General features: G+C 54.5%; 1 protein-coding gene across 1 annotated transcript in view; it reads left to right on the forward strand.

The window, feature by feature from the left end:
* The window catches only part of RPTOR (regulatory associated protein of MTOR complex 1), a 331,489-nt gene that overhangs the window by 141,022 nt on the left and 171,807 nt on the right, over positions 1-18,660 (forward strand). Inside the window, exon 5 of the mRNA XM_042965566.1 lies at positions 8,228-8,374. Coding sequence (XP_042821500.1) covers positions 8,228-8,374 — 147 coding nt within the window. The remainder of the gene's footprint in view (positions 1-8,227; positions 8,375-18,660) is intronic.

Below are 18,660 nucleotides of genomic sequence, written 5' to 3' on the forward strand. Positions count from 1 at the left end.
CCTCCCGCGTGTTGTTGCCAGTGGTTGGACGTCGGCCCTTCTCATCAGGTGCTATCTCATTGCTGTCAGTGTGCTATCAGCTGCTAGCTCACCGGTGCTATCTCGTTGTTGTTTCAACTTGCCTTTGCTTAATGACCTGCTGTGGAGTCTTCCCAGGTGCTTAGGGGCCATCCGTAGCCTTCTTTACCCGTATCTTTGGCCCACTTTTCAACAGGGCTGTTTGCTTAGTCACTTTTTAGAATTCGTGTTGTAGTTTGGATACAGGTCCTTTATCAGATGTGTGTTTTGTAAAGACTTCCTCCCCCTCTGTGACCGACTCCCGTTTCCATTCACTCAACAGTGCATGTTGTGTTGTCCGTGAACCCAGACCCGTTTTCTCTACAGTGTCCCACATTCTAGTTTAATCTGGCTTTTTCATAAGTTTATATCACACTGGATCGAAAGCAAGACCAAACTTTGTGTGTCGTGCAAATAACTAGTCGTAAGAGCGCTGAGGGGGCCAAAGTACTAATCGGGGAACGGATTTTGAGACACGAGTGTTGCCAGAGGTGAAGAGGGACATCTCACAATGACAAATGGTTAGGTCATCAGAAAGACGTAAGCTGTCCTGGATATGTAGGTGCTTGATAGGAGAGTTCAAAGTACATAGAGCAAGATTGCCAGGAGCAAAGAGAGGAAGCAACCAATCCATAATTCCGGTTGGGGCTTTGGATAACCATCTGTCAGTAATTGATAGGTTAAAACTAAGATTGATGATTAATAGTTTTCTCACAAAGAAAACTCCAGACATAATGTATTTTTTCTAGTGGAGAAGAAATCAGTTACTGATAGAAAAGACTGGAACAGTACTGTCAGTCGCTGTGAATCAGTGAATATAACGCCTGTGCCCAACAGCTGCGGGGTGCACATGTCAGGTGCAGGGGGGTGTCCTCCGAGAATGGCATGTCTCCATGGGGTCTGAAGGACTGAAATCATACAGAATCTATTCTGTGACTACAGAAGTTGGCCTCGTAGCATATCTGGAAAATCCTCAAACATTTGGAAACTGAATGACTCGTGTCAAAAAAAGATATGACAAAGGAAAGGAAAGAAGAGTCCAGATGGAAGAATAACGAAAATAAGACTTGCCAGAATTTGCGGGATGCAGTTAACGCAGTGCACGCATGGAGACGTACGCCCTTAAATCTTTTTGCAGAAAGGCAGAAAGGTGTAAAGTTAAAACCTCAGTCTCTCCTTTAAGAGACTAGAAAATGATGAACACACTAAACTCACAGCAAGTAGAAGGAAGGAAGGAAGTAACAGCACAAATCAGTAAAATAGAGAACGAGCAGTGGAGAGAGCTAACGTAGCTCGCTTTTTTTTTTTTTTAAACTGACACGTCTCCAGCAAACAGATCAAGAGAACAGAGGGGACACAATCCACACTTAGAAATGAAAGAGCAGACGTCACCACCTAAGATATCGAATACACGAGGACATATTAACATTTTATACCATTAAACTTAAATTAGATGGGACATGCCTTACAAAATGTGACTTGTCAAAAGTGACCCAGGGGCACCTGGGTGGCCAGTCGGTTACTCTTTTTTTTTCTTTTTTTTTTTTTTTTTTTACATTTTTTTTTTTATTTATTTTTGGGACAGAGAGAGACAGAGCATGAATGGGGGAGGGGCAGAGAGAGAGGGAGACACAGAATCGGAAACAGGCTCCAGGCTCTGAGCCGTCAGCACAGAGCCCGACGCGGGGCTCGAACTCACGGACCGCGAGATCGTGACCTGGCTGAAGTCGGACGCTTAACCGACTGCGCCACCCAGGCGCCCCCAGTCGGTTACTCTTGATTTCAGCTCGGGCGGTGGTGCCGCAGTTGTGAGGTGGAACCCCGCGTCAGCTCTGGCCCCACATCTCCGTCTGTCTCTGCGCCTCCCCCACTCGTGCACGTGCACAGGTACGTGTGTGCTCTCTCTCTCTCTCTCTCAAAAAAACCCCAAAATCCCAGAGTGAAATAGAAAGCCTGAATAGCCCTGTATCGATCAAAGAAATTGAATTTGTAGTTGAAATTCTACTTAAGGTTGACTCTTGGATGAATGGATATTTTTCTTTTTTTTTTTTTTAACGTTTATTTATTTTTGAGACAGAGAGAGACAGAGCATGAACGGGGGAGGAGCAGAGAGAGAGGGAGACACAGAATCTGAAACGGGCTCCAGGCCCCGAGCGGTCAGCACAGAGCCCGACGCAGGGCTCGAACCCGTGGACCGTGAGATCATGACCTGAGCCGAAGTCAGCTGCTCAACCGACTGAGCCACCCAGGCGCCCCTGGATATTTGTCTTTCAGTATCGTCTTACTAGCAAAATGTTTCCTGATTCGTGAAACGTAAGGTGTACGGGTGGCGCCAGAACTGAGGAGCGAGTGCCCTGTGTCTGTACCGCATGCCCGCGCCGCCTACGCCAGGGACTCTGAGGTGCGGGTCGCGGACCCACAGCAGCAGCAGCAGCCGGGCCTTGGAACTTAGGAGAAATGCCGGCGATCGGCCCCACACGCTCCATAAATCCGGTTTTCAAATGGTACAGGGCAGCAGAGAAATCAGTTAAGATTTTATATCTCTTAACATCAAGGGAATCATGTATTTTTTTTTTTTAAACCTTCAAGCTCTTATAAAGAAATAGTCCGAAGTCTTCCAGCGCTTCTGAAGAAACAGAATTTTTGCTGACGGTCTTCCTTCAACAAACAGAAAGTGCCAGAAATCCTCAGAAAAGACAAGTCAAGTTTACGATGAAATTACCAGCTTTGTTTTCTTTCTTTTTTTTTTTCTTTGCTGCTCTCAATATGGATAAAGTAACAAAACAAATGCTACAGGGGACCTGGCACAAATGTTGCTCTTTACAAATTATAAGTGTATGTTTTTGATAATTATGCATTGAAAGGCCTTTGTGATCCATTTTTCAGCAGGATCAGTAACGAACTGTACGTAAGGCAGAATAAGAATGTCACTGTTTGATGGAGACATGCAGGTTCAAAAACCAGTGACTTGTATTATTTAAATAATACTTATTTAGAATTACTCAGGGAGCGGTCGGTCATTTAACTGTAATCAAGGAAAGGCAGAGGAAGTGGCAGCAAAGCCACCGTGGCTTCGGCCTTACGGATTCGGAGGGACGGAAGTTTGCTCGTGGCTCAGGCTCCGGAGCTGCCGACCGCCGCACCCGGTGGTCAAGCCCCGTTCTTCGGCCCCTGCGGCGCCCGGGCCGGCCCCTCCCGCTCCTGGGCGGCCTCTGGAAAGAAGTCCTGTCCTCGGAGGACAGCCGCACGCATTACCCCACAGGGCGGGGACGCGGGATGACCGTCCAGATGCAGCCACGGCTCTGTCTCTGGGCTCACGGGGAAGTGTGGCCCCGGCAGCAATCCTGGAGGGCCCGCAGGAGGAGGCCACGTCAGTGTGGCTGGGACTTCTCACCCACACTTGGAGACTTTGGCAGAAGGTGCACCGAGCGTCTTCTCCGAAACGGGGACGGCTTCTCTGGAGGCGCGCTGCTGTCCCCGGAAACCCCACGCCCTTCACTCCCGGCCCTTGTTCTGCTGCTGCCTCTGCCACTGACTCGCCCGAGAAGACAGTCTGATGAAGCAAGGGGACTTTTTTTTTTTTAATGTTTAATATAACCTGACAGATAAAATGGATTGTAATGAATAAATTGTCCGAACCCTATTTGTATTTCTTTGTCTGAAATGAAAACATGGCCTTGAATACATTTTTTCAAGAGAAAGGAGAGCGGCTCTGGTGAGGAATTCTCGCTACTTGTGGCTTTGATGGGGGTGGAGAGCCGAGCCCCTGCCTGAAAGCCTCGGGGTGCTCCGGGCGCCCTCTGTGCACGGGGGGGGGGGGGAGCCTTGCACTTGTGCAGCCCGTCCAGGGTGGTTCCACCGAGACGACGTGGGAACGTGCCGTGGGACCAGAGAAACGGTTGTGCTCTGGACGCTGTTCTTCCACAGCTGTGTCTGCGATGGTGCAGGCCGCCCTTCGGGGGTTTGCAGGGCGGGAGCTCTGGCCTGAAGCTTGACCAGCCGCCCGGGTCTTTCTGAGATGGGAACGAGATCTACATGCTCACGAACTAATAAGACTTGGTTCTCAAAGGCCGTTTTCCTCAATGTGATCGAACGGCGTTGATTTTCTTCCTTCCCGGTGGGTGCACACTTCCACGTTTCTGCACACACAGCTAACGCGTAGGAGCCGGCCCCTCCTCAGAGGCAGCGTGGGTGCGTGTGCCGCGTGCAAGCCTCCCTCGGCGGTGGGCGTCCCCGTGGTCTGTCTCCGGTGAGAGTCCCTCCGTAACGAACAGTTGTGAAGCGGAAACAGTTTGGAGAGTCCGAGGTTTCTCGCGACGCTGCCCCCCTCGGATGAGCATCAGAAGATGGGGAAGGTTCTGGCCCCCAGAGGGACTGGGTGGCCGAGGACCCACTTGAAGCCTGTCATTGGCGGCCGGCGGTCACAGGGAGTGGAAGGAAAAATCATGGTTTCCTAGTACGTTAGAGCTACGGTATTTTAGCGAATTGCCATTAATTAACTTTGTATCTCAAACGTTTTTCAAGAAACTTTTGATTTGGGAGAAATATAAAGTTTAGATTTTAGCTCAGAAGGCAAGGCCTGAGAACACGGTCTGCTGAAATGTATCTTACGTCACGCCTCTGTGCTGTGTTGGGGCCTTGTCGGCCTGTCCCCGGAAGGCACTTTCCCGACGGTCAGGCGGATGAAGTGGTGACGGCAGTGTGGTCAGGACCCTGCCAGCTGTATTTGGCCGCTCCCCGCTGAGCCGAGGACGTTGTGGGCGGCAAATAAACCGCACACAGCGTGTTGCCGGCAGGTAACAACGCGATGAATTCCCAGGGGTGTGGGGATGTCCCTGCCCAGTTAAAGGGCTCTCTTTGCCCTTCCGCCCCCACCCCAGCAGCGGGGGCTGCACGTCAGCAGGGGCAGGGTGGGTGCTGGGGAGCGGGCGCAGAGAGGGTCTCTCTTCCCCACCGTCCCCGGAGGCCCTCACGCACGTTCCGCTCCGCCCGTCGGAGAGCTTGCGGAAGCCTTCTTCTGCAGGTGGCGCGTGATGCCTGCCGGTTATAAATATTAGAAGGATGTGGGAGTGTATTATGGTAAACCCTGGAGATGACCCTTTTCCTTCCTCTTAACAGTTTGAGTGCGTCTTGTCTTCTCAGAAAACACAAGTAATTTCTGTTCTGAAGGATTCCAAGAGCGCACAGTTACCAAAGGAGCAGGAGTAACACAGCTCTGTCCCTAAACGCGCACCTGCACCGCCCGGCCCGAGAAGACCACCCTTCGTGGTCCAGTGCTGTCCTTTCGGTGCCACTGATCTGGGCCGCCCGTCCCGCGGACACGGAGTTCTCGTGGGCGGGGCAGCGCTCGGGTGCTAGCCGTTTGTGCGTCACACGCACAGCCCTTTCCTTTTCTTCCCACAAGATGGGACTGTCGTCTGTGCGTTGTTCTAAGACTCGCGCCTTCGAAATCATGGCAAGCCTGGGGTGTCTCTCTATGTCAGCACCCACCAGCCAGCTCAGTCTCCAAGCGGTGCATGGCTTGAAGTGCCGCGTGCCACAATGTGGATGTATGTGGGTCACTCCTGCGCTTACCTGGTGAAGAGGAGGAGGAGACAGAGCTTAGGCCAGCCGCCTCCTCCCTGGTGGCATTTACATAGCTGGCAGGTTTTTACCAGCAAGAGTACCGTACGTCCTCGCACGTACATTTGTCCGTGCGGATGTAACTTTTCGTGGGATGGACACGTGCGAGTCAAAGGCTTGTACGTTTGAAACTTGCACGTGAAAGTGAACGGCTTTCTGAAAAAGCTTCCTTATTTACACGCCTGCCAACAATAAGCCGATGCCCTGTGGAACACCTGCTGATCTGTTCATCTTTTACATTTCTTTCTGCTCTGCTGGATGAAGACAAACGCAGAGGCAGATAGATGGTTCTCGCCGTAATCTGTGTTTCCACGATCCATCCAGAGCGTGAAGCTCTCTCCCCAGTCCTCCATCATACCCGCCGCTTCTGCGGGTTGCACGTTTGTATCCTTTGCCTGTTCGCGTGTTCCTTGTTTCGTCTTCACTGGTCCGAGCAGAAGCTCATACACACGCGCCCTCCAAACATCCTGTCACGTGCGTGGTGCCCACTGTGTTTTCGAGTTGCTTGTCATTGGTGTGTGGCTTATCAGATTTATATAATTTTTATCTTATTGTATTTCTCTTTAAGTCTTCTAAGTTTTGTGAATTAAGAGGCCTTTCTGGCACCAAAATAAATAAAAACCTTTTATTCTGTTTTTATGTTTAGTTTTAAAATCTATCTAGGGGTGCCTGGGTGGCTCAGTCAGTTGGGTGTCCGACTTCGGCTCTGGTCATGACCTCGTGGCTCGTGAGTTCCAGCCCCATGCTGGGCTCAGAGCCTGGAGCCCGCTTCGGATTCTGTGTCTCCCTCTCTCTCTGCCTCTCCCCCACTCACGCTCTCTCTCTCTCTCAAAAAATAAATAAACATTAAAAAGAAAGAAAAATCTATCTAGATTTTTTTTGTACATAGAATCTCAGCAATATTGAATGGCTAGTTAGATTTTACAGTATCGCGTACTGAATCGTTCATTCTTCACGGAGTTAAAATGCCACCTTCGTTATAATTATATATGCGGGTCTATTTCTGGACCTTCTCTGTTGATTTGTTTTTCTCGTCCTCCCTAATACCATCCTGTAATTACCATAGATTTATAGTATATTTAATATCTGCCAGTGCGAGTCCCTGCTCGTTATTCTTCCTTTAAAAATGGTGTGTGGTTTTTTTTTTTTTTTTTGCGCTATTCTTGTGCATTTCTCTCTGCGCTAACTTTAGAACCAGCTTGTCAAATGCCATCAAGGAACACTCCCGCTGGTATTTTGATCGGCCGTGCACTCACTGCATAGATTCGTTAGGGAAGCGCTGACATCCGTAGTATCTTCCGGCGAGAGTATTTAGAGACGGCGTTTCCAGCGTTCTCTCACGTAGTGCGGTGACGACCGGCAGGCCAGCAGAGGAGGGCGGGGTGGCGAGGCGACGTGGCACAGGATGTGTGTGCCCCTCCCGGGGTCCAGGTGTCTGCTCCCTCGCGCACACACACCTGTGTCCCCGGACGTGGCCTCATCCTGCGATCGACAGATCTGGTGCTACGCTGTGTGCGTCGAGAAAGCCTCCGCCGGCCAGCCTCGTGACAGACTTCCCTCGGGCCTCTGGTTTTCTGTCCTCCGTCCTGTTTTCCTGTTGCGTTTAAACAATCCTCCTGGCGCTACCAGAGGCCACGTTTGTGGCTCCACTGTGGGAAACACGGCCACCTTCGCTGTCAGCTTGCAGAGTTGATTCCTGCCAGCATCACCACTCACCTGTCCGTGCCGAGGAAGGGCGAATAAGCGAAGGTGTTCCGTGCAGAAGAATTGCTTAGACGGGTTGCCTTTGAGTGAAACTTGTGACCGTCTCTCTAAAGATGAGGAACGTCCTTGTCTGCGTTTACCAGTAATCACTGCAGTGTTTTCGAGCACTGAGTGGTACAGGCTGTCCAGAAAAATACTGCTCTTAGCGGATTCACGTTAATAAGTTACTGTTGTGTGATTTTGCAAAATCAGAGGGCCGAATCCACTTGTGTCCCCTCAGTGTGATTGTTGAAACCATCTGGAGGTTTAAGTGCTTACGGGTGTCTCTGAAGCAGAAGGTGCCGTGGGGAAAACACGCACGTCGGAGGGGCCTCGGCAGCTCCCCAGAGCTCATCCCCCTGACAGGCGGGGCGCGCAGCAGTCCCATAAGCACACCCGGAAGCTACAGAGGCAACTGGTGTGCACGCACATCCTTTAAGTTTGCAAGAGGAGGCTGTGCTTTGGGTCCCAGGGGCGGGAGCGGAAGGTAAACGCCGGAGCCGGTGTGGTAGGACACAGGCAGGGGAGTCCCGCTGCGGGGAGGGGCTCGCGTTCCCAGGACGCGGCCAGCCGCTGGCACCCGCAGGGGAGCTCGGGGGCGGGGCCCTAGACCGCGACGGCCGCCCAGCACTCGCGCCCCCGGGCAGGTGGCGGGCGGCTGTTACTTGCAGCGTGTAGAAGCAGCAGCTCGAGACCGCCCCGACCACCGGGCCCCACGTGTCCTACCTTCCTCGTGGCGCGGGTGTGGGTTGGCGGTCCAGTCCGGGAGGCCTCACTCCCACGCGCCCCGTGTTTTGTTTTCCAGAACTACACGCAGTACATCCCCCTGTCTATCTATGACCTGCAGACGTGGATGGGCAGCCCGTCAATATTCGTCTACGACTGCTCCAACGCCGGCTTGATCGTCAAGTCCTTCAAACAGTTCGCCCTGCAGAGGGAGCAGGAGCTGGAGGTGAGGCCCTCGCGCCCCTGACCGGTGTCCGCTGCAGGCCGGGGCGCCTGTGGGGGTGGGGGCCGGACTCTCCGCGGGGCTCCCCTCGTTCTCCCACTGGGAGGGCTGTCCCAGCGCTCCGGGCAACGTGGGACATTCGATGACAGAGCTCGGGAGGTACTCGGCACAGACTTACGGGCGTATTTTTAACGTCTCATTTTACTTGGTGTCATTTAAAATTCTTTTTTAATGTTTATTTTATTTTTGAGAGAGAGACAGAGACAGAGTGAGCAGGGGAGGGGCAGAGAGAGAGGGAGACACAGAGTCCAAAGCAGGCTCCAGGCCCCGAGCCGTCAGCACGGAGCCGGATGCGGGGCTCGAACTCACGAACCGTGAGATCATGAGCTGAGCCGAAGTCGGACGCTCAGCCGACTGAGCCACCCAGGCGCCCTGCTTAGTGTCATTTCGAATGTGACCATTAGTTAAGTGCTGACATTTCTAGAGTTGGTTTGTGCTCCAGTGGTCTCTGCCTCTGGGATAAATGTTAAAATAAAGCAGATTTTAGGAGAAACGGCCCCATATCTGGGCATAGCCATCAGTTCTACATCTTTGTTATTGTCCCTGTTGTGTGTGTGTGTGTGTGTGTGTGTGTGTGTGTGTGTGTGTGTATGCCACAGTTGTGGTTGCATGTGTGCACACGTTTGTGCACATATGTGCATGTGTGTTCGTGGTTGTGTTTGTGAGGGGTTGTTTGCGTGTGTGCATGGCTGTGTGTGTGCACGTGTGTGCACAGTGTGCATGTTGTGTTTGTGAGTGCGCACGTGTGCGTGTGTGTGCATGTTGTGTGTGTGTGTGTGTGCGCGCGCGTGCAGAGGAGCTGGGAGAGCCAGTATAGCGCTCTGCTCACGAGCAGACATTTCACTTGGTTGTTTTAGTTAATATTTGATGTTGGACCAAACAGTGAATTCTGAAGGGAAATTGTGGAGGCATTTTCAATTAAGAGACCTTCATCCCGTGGCCTGCATGCGAGTGTAGGAATAGAATATTCTGCAGCCTCGAGGGGGTCATGAATTCTGATTGGTTGCGGTGCAGGAAATTCTCAATTCCGGAGCAAAAATGGTCCTGAGTACATGTTTCCTCCAGCCTTTTTGGGTCGATTCAATTTTAATGTATTGTTGTGCTTTTCGTGCTTCATCAGAGGATGTGGCAGAAATAATCAGCAATAACATCTGAAATTCTGCGTGGTAGGATTTACAATGAACATGTCACACACTTGAATATTTTATATTTATAAATCGAGTCCCTGTGCAGGGCATCGCACAAGAGAGACTGGTAAATGCAGTGCCCTTTGACCTCGAAGGTAGAGTCCCGCCCCTCAAGTCCTGAACTTGCATTTCTGCGATAAGAGCGGGGGCGGGGGGACCGCGTCTTGTGTTGTCTGATCGCTACCTTGTGTTTAGGCCCTTCACCCACGTCTACCCAAGGGACGGCTTATCCCATGAGCGCTAAAGTCTCGTCAGGTAATGAATATGGCAATAAAAGGTTTTCTTTTTACATTTAAAATATGTAAGTAAAAATGCCAGAGAATGCCGCCCGATTTTTATCCCAATTCACGAGCTTCAGGGCGGTTAAGGAGGGCGGACCGCCGGCCTCAGCCCATCGCGGCGCGGCGGGCACAGCTGGGGCGCGGACCTCGCCGCACCGTGCGGGTCCCCTCTGCCGGTTCTGTCGTGTTCTCTGCATGTCGCCACGGCTCACGCAGCCTCAGAAACCGTTCATCTGGTTGAGCGCGACAAAAAAGATGTCCACGCGTCTTTTCTGGGGGAAAAAGTGTGTGATTGACTCACTCCTCCCGGGGGAGAGCAAACGAGAAATACGCTATGTGAGGTGCTGGATCCGTGGCAGCACCAAGTCGCGCCGCGTGTCTTGCGATCAGCTCTCCTACGTGTGTTCTCTCCCCTAACGACCGCGTGCTGAGTCTCGCGTGTTGCCGCCACACTAACTACGGCTGGCCGCTGTCCAGCTGGCCTCTCGTGTAAACAGCAGAAAGTCAAATGATAAAATTGGCTCCCACCTAATATCTTAATGTTTGTTTTAGCCGTTTCATCGGATGCTGGACAAACAGAAGTCCTCTGTAGCCGCTTCGCTTTATTCTTCTGAGAAATTCTTACCTCCTCTTCCGTGGGTCAAGTGCCGTCAACTTACAGTAAGCACGCGGCAGGCGTTTTACGGGGTAGATGGTGATGTGTGAGCTAAGAGACGTTGGCAGGTAAAGTGGTTTGTGCCAGTGTTGAAAAGGCAGAGGGTCGGACGATCGCACGGAAGGCAGGGAGATGGCGGCTCGGGCCGGGGTGCCTCGGCGGTGCACGCAGTGGTGCAGGGGGGAGGGCGGTCGTCGGCTCTCACACTGGCCGTGGCCCCATCTCGTGGCGGGACCGGGAGACACCCCCCCCCCCCCGAGGAGTGCGACAGGTGCAGGGGGCGGCACCTCCCGGGAGAGCATGGCACCAGCACGGCTCAGAGCCAGAGGCTGGTCACAGCCGGAAGGACGCACCCTCCGTCACTCGGGCATCTTCCGCACGTGTCATTGTGTCACGTTGCTTTGCGACTTGAAAGTTAGAGAAAGTCTTCAAACCCCTCTCCTTTCAATGTCTCTTCACGAGAAGTATTTTTAGGATTGCCAGATTAGCATATGGCAGGACTTGAAAGATCAGGCAGTCCAGAGGCCAGTGGTGGGGGAACCGAGCCTGGCACCACACCTCCCGGCCAGGGCCCCACGCCCTGGCCTTCTGGTTACCCCAGCGAGCATCTCTGTCGATGCAGACGGTATGCTTGTGCTGGCACTGCTTGATTCACAGATTTGAGGTTATCTGTGGGCTTTCTGCTATCATACAAACCAAAACAGAGCTGCCGTCACTTCTATTTAAAGAAGTGGAGAAATTATGTTGAGTTTTGGTGGTAAAGACGCGGGGTAGCTCTGAGTCCCGTTTGCTGTGTGCATGAGTGAGTTCTAAAGAGCGCCAGCGGGGGGGGGGGGGGACCACCAACCACCCCCACCCCCCGCCGGCCGTCTCCCCACGGCCCTCGCGTCATGTCCCGGTTTGGGGTTTTCTGTGTTTCGTAGCCTTTGCAGATTGAAACAACAGCTGTGTGTTTTTGCTTCTGGCTTCATCAGGAATCAGTCACATCTATGGTTTCGTAGCTCTGCCACGTTGACTTTTACGGCAGCCCTCCGTTCCCTGCCTGTGACGGAGCCCCGGGCTTTGTGTGTCGGCCGCTTCTAAAACGTGACCGACGTCAAGCCTTGACTCCTTGACCGCATCCACGTAAACACCTCATTCGGTGGCTAAATCGGGTGCTGTGGTTTCCGTTTGTGTAACGGTTTTTGTTTGCTTCTTGGATCTTCCTGGAGACTTTCTCTTTTCTTCTTGACTTAGCTCTTTAGCGTTTCCCGGGTTCCCAGATTGGCTGGGATTGCGTCACGTCTCGGAATGTGCCTTGCCCGGAGGGTCTTCCTCCCCGGCCCCCCGCTCCTCGAAGGCGCCTCCCGGAGCCGCCGTCCTGGGCCTCCCTTCATTGGGAGCAGCCACTGTTTTCCAGACCCCCCCGCTGCCTCTTCCTTGGTTTTTCTCCTTCCTTCTGGTAGGGCCGACTCTCAGGTCACGACCTGAGGAAGGATGCGCGGGGTGAGCTTTCCCAGCCCTTCGGTGTCCGCGTCTGGATGCTTCCGGCGGGAAGGCAAAAGCAGCTCACTGTTGGTTTGCAAACACGTAGCGCTTGGTCGTCGTTGGGAGGGCCTGGGAGGCCCGCAACAACGTTACTCACGTGCGGTCGGGGGCGCAGGCCGCTGTCACCCTCCGCTCTGGCACCCTCGGCCGGTGGTGGTTTCTCCTGACGGTTGCGGCGTGCGGTGCGTGAGGCGGGAAGAGGCGGGGCACCCCTGCCCGGCGGACCTCCCTTCTGTCTGTGGCTGGCGCTGGGTGCCCGGCCCCCGCCGTGGTTGGGGGCGGTGGGCGGGAACGGAGTGGGGGACGAGCGTCTGCAGCGCTGTCATGTGCGGGAGGCCTGTTCCCGCTCGGCCCGGAAGACGCCCGGGAGGCAGGTGAGTGCACGGGCGTCCGGGGGCGGGAGCCGCAGCGCCCCTTCTCCCGGGGACAGGTGGGGCCGAGCCGCGTGCCCGCCTCCGTCCCGACCGCCTGTCCTCCTCGGCGTGGGACCGCCGCTCGGGTGGTTCTAGGTGGCGGCCGCGGCGGGGGCCGCGAGCGTTTCCCCGGGAGCAGCGGCCACGCGCCGGGACGCTTCCCGCACCGCTCGGTGTGGCGCCGGGCGGCGCCACGTCTCGTCTTCCCGCTCGCCGACGCCCTGCGAGGCTCTTCCCGCGACGCCTCCGAGTAAACCCTGATTCTGCCCTCCGTCCTCTGCACGGTCTGTGCGACCCGTGCCGCCGGCTGCCACCGGCCCGCGGAGACCTGCCGCACGGACGCCCGTGTTCGTGGCGAGGAACAGACTTGCTCCTGCAGCATCACCGAATCCACGGTGACGGGACCGCCCGACGATCTTCCATTCGAAACCCCGCGTGTGAACGTCATCCTCACGTATCCATCGCTGCGACTAAACCTCACGTCAGGCAGCTAAACTAAGTGATTCTGACGAAAAGCGACTAACGCCAGAATCTTCACGTCTCCTCAGGACACGTTAGTTACGCGTGCATCCGCACAACTGACGCGCCCTGTCCCGAGGTCTCACTGTCCTTCGCTGCTGCCGGAGACAGACATTGTGTGGACGCCCGTGGCCTCCCCAGCCAAGTCTGCGGTCCGTGCCAGGGTCATATTCGTGGCGCCCGCGGGTGACCCCCAAAACCACAGGTTAGTTCCCAGCTTGCCCGGAGAGAGGCACGTGTCGTGACTGCCATTCGCTGCCTGGAATCTGCTCTCCAGGCACTCGCCACGGGCACGCCGGGCGCTTCGGGATACGGCCCCGCCGTGTAGCTTCTGCGTGGCTCGGGGCGCGTCCGGCTCCAAGGCTCCGGTCGCCCCCGTCGCCCCCAGTCCGGCTGCAGAGGAACTCAGAAGGCGGTTACCTGATAACTGCGTCAACGTTGTCCTTTAGGCTTAAAATGATGCTGATTTGTGGGTTTGTAAACGGCATCCCCTTCTTTTCTCAGTTGCCTCCATTTCCCCAGGTACTAACTTTTCTCTTAGGTTTACGTGGACTGTTGTGTTCGATGCTACAGGCTTGAGAGGACTCTGTGCCATCTGCCAGGAGGAATGGAGAGAAACCCCCGTGTGCTCGTGTTCGTGGGCGGAAATCGTCAGGGGAAGCGGCCGGGGCTGCGCTGTCCGTGGGGCGAGGTCACCGGGCGGGGGCGTTACATTCCTGGGCTGCCGTGGGCCACACTCGCTGCTCTGCCCTGCTTCACCCAGGTTCGTCAGTAACTCTGTCTAGCGAAGAAGGTGCCAGTGCTTTCTGTGGAGGGCCGGTGCGGCTGCTCAGCACACAGCTGAGCCCCGGGCTGTCCTGATGACAGGTGTCCCGGTGAGCCCGCATTTCCAGCCCACGCCACGCGAGGCTGTGGCCGGTGATCCCCCTTCCCCTCTGCGTCTCTGCACACACTCTGGACGGTTTCATGCCCTTTTCCTAATGACAGCTGGCCAGGTTCACCCCTCTCCTCCGTGCCTTGTACTTTATACACGGTAAGCAGTAAGAATTCACGACAGCAAAGGTTTTCAAAACAAGGTGTTAAAGAAACGTATATATACCTGGTATTCGCTCTCACACACAGAACAGAAGAGAATTTCACTTGTAACTTAAAAAGAAATTCTGCCATTTCAACTGTTTATAGGAGGGTGAGGAGGGGCTCATCTAAAAAATCCAGCAGAAGCCCCTCTAATTGGGATTCTCACCTGGCTGGGGAGACGAGTGGCCTCCATCATGGACATAAAGGACCCAGTGGGGCAGGCCGGCCCTCTGGCTCTGGGGGGGCTGCCCAGAAGGGGGGAAGGCTCGTGGGGAGGCAGCCTCAAGGGCATCGGACGGTCGCTGCCAGCAGGCCCGGGAAACGAGGGGCCGTGGAGGGTGGGGAGGGCTGTCTGGGGAGGCGCTGAGCAGAGCTGGGCTCCCCGGGCCGAGGCCGCGGCTGCTGGCCAGTGGATATGGCTCCCGTTCACTCGTGCCGCGTGTGCTGTTTGCAGAGTGTTTTGTACGCCACCCTGTCGACAGCCTGTATGACGGGAGGAGCTCCCCGGGGCTGGGACCCGTGCCCCGTTCCTCCTGTGGGGTGTGTGGGAAGCTGGGCTTCTCACTCGGCAGCTTTTACGTTCCTCGCCCATAATGCGAAGGTCTGGGGAAAAAGGGAAGTGATTTCTCTGCGCGAAGAGTTTCGGAGCCCTCGCGGCTGAGGGTGTCAGGCCTCCCCTTGGGCGAGCGAGTGTGTCTGTGGTCACTCACCTTTCAGGGTGCGGCTCCAGTTCTGCCTCCCTTGTGGGCACTCCCCGGGTCTGGACGCTCCCCGGGTCTGGACGCTCCCCTGGATCTGGACGCTCCCCTGGCCTGGACGCTACCCTGGCCTGGACACTCCCCTGGATCTGGACGCTCCCCGGGTCTGGACGCTCCCCTGGATCTGGACGCTCCCCGGGTCTGGACGCTCCCCTGGATCTGGACGCTCCCCGGGTCTGGACGCTCCCTGGGTCTGGACGCTCCCCAGGATCTGGACGCTCCCCAGGATCTGGACGCTCCCCAGGATCTGGACGCTCCCCCGGCCTGGATGCTCCCCTGGCCTGGATGCTCCCCGGGATCTGGACGCTCCCCCAGCCTGGATGCTCCCCTGGATCTGGATGCTCCCCACGTCTGGATGCTCCCCCAACCTAGGTGGTCCCCGGGTCTGCACACTCCCCACCCCCCGGCCTGGATGCTCCCCAGGCCTGACTGCATGCAGCACTGTGTTACACGGATAATTTGACAATTAATTATATGTCATTTTGCAGTGTCTCTTCTGTTGGCGTTGTCGGCTGTAAGTTACATCTATTATGTAAACCTGTCAGGGTTGCCTCGTTTGAGGTAGATGTTCAGGAAATATTTACAGATGTGGCCTCGTAGGTAAATATACATCTGAATAAACTCCCTTTAGTTATTTTCTTTTGATACGTTCATGATTCATCAGATATGCTTGGTCTTGGAATGGCGTGCATGAAACATAAAAAAAAAAAAAATGATAATCCAGATTCATGAATATAATATACTATTTGCAGCCATCATAAAACTGGGAGCTTCTCCGAGGGTAAATCTAGAGTTTAATCCTTTCAGCTCCTGGCTGGCACCCTGGGATGCAGTGCAGGACCCTGTTCCTGACCTGCTCCCTCCCCCGGGATCTCCCCACCGCCCACTGGGCTGGAGCCCAAGGAACCGAGGTAATGGCCAGGCATCTCTCGCAGAGACCTCGGCGGCCCGGGGCAGTGGGCCTTCTCTGGCAGCCAGAAAAATGGCTGCATTAAACAGGCTGAGCACAGAGCCGTGCTGGAGGAGAAGGGCAGGTGGGAGGCTGCCGGCCCACCCGGGGGTTGGGGGGCGAGCAGACAGGTGGTCTCTTCACACGCAGGTCAGAGGCCAGGTCACCGTCCCTGTTCCTCTCCGGCTGTGTATGGTAGCCCGATGTGTGCAGCATAGCACAGGAAAGACACAGGAGGCGTGCGACTGCAGAAGAGAAAATTAAACCGTCTCCTTTTGGAGACAAAACGATTGTCTGTGTTGCAGTGTCAGTCGTAAGGATCGAATTGACACTTACTGAGCCCCGCACCCGGCGGCGGCAAATACACATCCTTTTCAAGCGTCCGGGGAGCATTCCTCAAGGTATAGCATGTCCTGGGTCGTAAAACGGGCCTCGACAAACGTGAAGTAATTGAAATCAGACAGTACGTTCTTTGACCAGAGTAGAATCAACCAGAAGTCAGTGATAGAAACACAACAGAAACACGTCGGAGAAAAATTAACAACGGGTCAGAAGTTCCTACCTGTGTTAGTCCATCGGGACTCCAGAAGGGCTTGTGAACAACAGCAGTGCGTTCCTCATAGCTCTGGAGGCCGGAGCCCAAGACAAGGGGTCCAGCGTGGGCTGGCGGGGGCCCCTCGCTGTGTCCTCGCGCGGTGGAAGGGGCTTCCCTAACTCAGGCACGTGTCCCCCTCCCGAGGCCGCACCTGCCAGCGCCATCACTCTGGGTTAGGATTTCGGCAGCATTTTGGCGGAGCACACACATTCAGACCGCAGCACCACCTCAAGAAGCTATCAAAGGAGAACCAAATAAACCCAAGGTAACCAGGAGAAAGAAAATAACGGCCGTAGGAGCAGAAATGATGGAAAGTGAAAACAGCGAAAATCCATGAAGCAAAAGGCTGCTTCTCAGGAATCACCAGTAACCTACAGCCAGGCCGACGAACAGGGAAGGAGAGCCGAGTCGGGATCCTGCCGCCATTAAAAGAATAATAAGGGAACATGTGGATAACGCTACACTCGTAAGTTTGACGACTTCGAGCCGTGGGCCGTTTCCTCTAAATCCACACGCCCGACCAAGATGAAGTAGATAATGTGAATAGTCCAATAACCACTGAAGACGTTGACCTTGTAATTTAAAAGTTCCTGAGAAGGAAGTCTCCGGGTCCGGGTAGTTTGGAGAGTTCTGCCAAACATTTACAGAAGCATTCACACCAGTTGTATACAGAGCTCATCCAGAAGGTGGAAAGGGGAGGGCATTTTATTTCCCTGATATCGAAAGGGACACGCAGTACAAACAAAAAAAACAAAAACAAAACACTTAAACCCTATCTCTCACACACTTAGATGCAGAAAGCCTCCAGCAAATAATAGCAGATCGGTTCTAGCAATCTATAAAAAGTTACACTCGACGACTGGGGGAGTGGGGGGATTCATTCCAGCTGGGCAAGCCTGGCTTAATAGTTAAAAAAATCAATTAATGTGATCCAGCGCACCGGCGGACCGGAGAAGAAAAGCTGTATGGTCAGATCAATTGATGCAAAAAAAAAAAAAAAAAAAGTACTTGACAGAATCCAGCACGCTTTTATGTTAAAAAAGGAAAACCTCTTAGCAAACCAGGATTGGAGGGGACCGTCTTCAGCTGGCTAAAGAGCGTCTGTGATGAACCGGCCGCTGTCATCATACTTCTGGCAGGAGACCGTCTCCCCGCCAGGATGAGAAGCCGGGCTGGGTGGGGTGTCCGCTCCCTCTGTCCTCACTTCACCAGAAGGCAGGACAGGGACGCCGACACCCGCCAGGGAGATGAAGCCCAAACCACAGCGAGGCGTGCTTCACATCTACCACGCCGGCTAGAACAAAGGTGGGTAATTCTAAGTGCTGGCAAGGAGGTGGCGGACCGGGAGGCCGCACGCTGCTGGCGGGACCGTACGGTGACACAGCCGCTTTGGACGCCAGCCTGGCGGCTCCTCGGATGTTAAACTTAGAGCCGCTGTGTGACCCAGTGATTCCCCTGCGGGCTCGTACCCAAGAGAACTGAAAACATATGTTCACACAGGCAGTGTTCATAAAGCCAAAAAACAGAAGTTCTCTTCTTGAAGTGGAAGGGTGCGGAATTTCTCAGTATCTCCTTTTCTTCGGTTGCTGACTCTCTGGGAGTAGAATTTGGTTATACGTTCTGATGAAGCATCCTCACTGAGGCCCAGAATGACTCCGGAGCACCTTCAAAACTGTCCGGCGGCTCACAGCTAAATGGCTTCAAGCTCTGGTGGTTCGTTCGGGCGAGCTCTCGGGGCAACTGTGGGAAGCTTGCTGTAGAGGGGCTCTTCCTCTGCCCTTTGAAGGGCAGCCCCGAGGGTTCCTCCATGGCCTTCCTCCAGTGAAAGGGACTCCCGTTCTGGGGAACAGGTAGCCCGCAGCCACAGGTACCGCTTGGTTGTGAAGTTATTACTTAACTGCCTGCTACGCGTAAACTCCCGTAAGTCACGTATAGAAAGTGACGGCCGCTACTTTTCCCTGCCGTCTTCAGTGCAGTGTCTGTCCCGTGATAGAGGCCCCGTTCCTGTCTGCAGGGAGCTGGGCCAGCAGCACACGGAGTCCTCTAGAGATCCGTCTCTCTCTGAACCCTGCGCGTCCCTAGGAAGTGGGCGTCGCTGAGTTGAGAAGAGAAGCGCTGCGAGCCAGAAACGGCCTTGTCGCCGGGTAGATGTTATTCTCAGAACTTCCCTCGTTGGAGGCCAGGAATTACCAGTGTGCGCGCTCCTGTCTCGTGTGAGTATCTGTATGTGGAGAAAGAAGCTGCACGATGTCAGAGTTTTATTTAGAA

This window comes from Panthera tigris, chromosome E1, assembly GCF_018350195.1.
Source record: "Panthera tigris isolate Pti1 chromosome E1, P.tigris_Pti1_mat1.1, whole genome shotgun sequence".
Classification (NCBI taxonomy): Eukaryota; Metazoa; Chordata; class Mammalia; order Carnivora; family Felidae; genus Panthera; species Panthera tigris.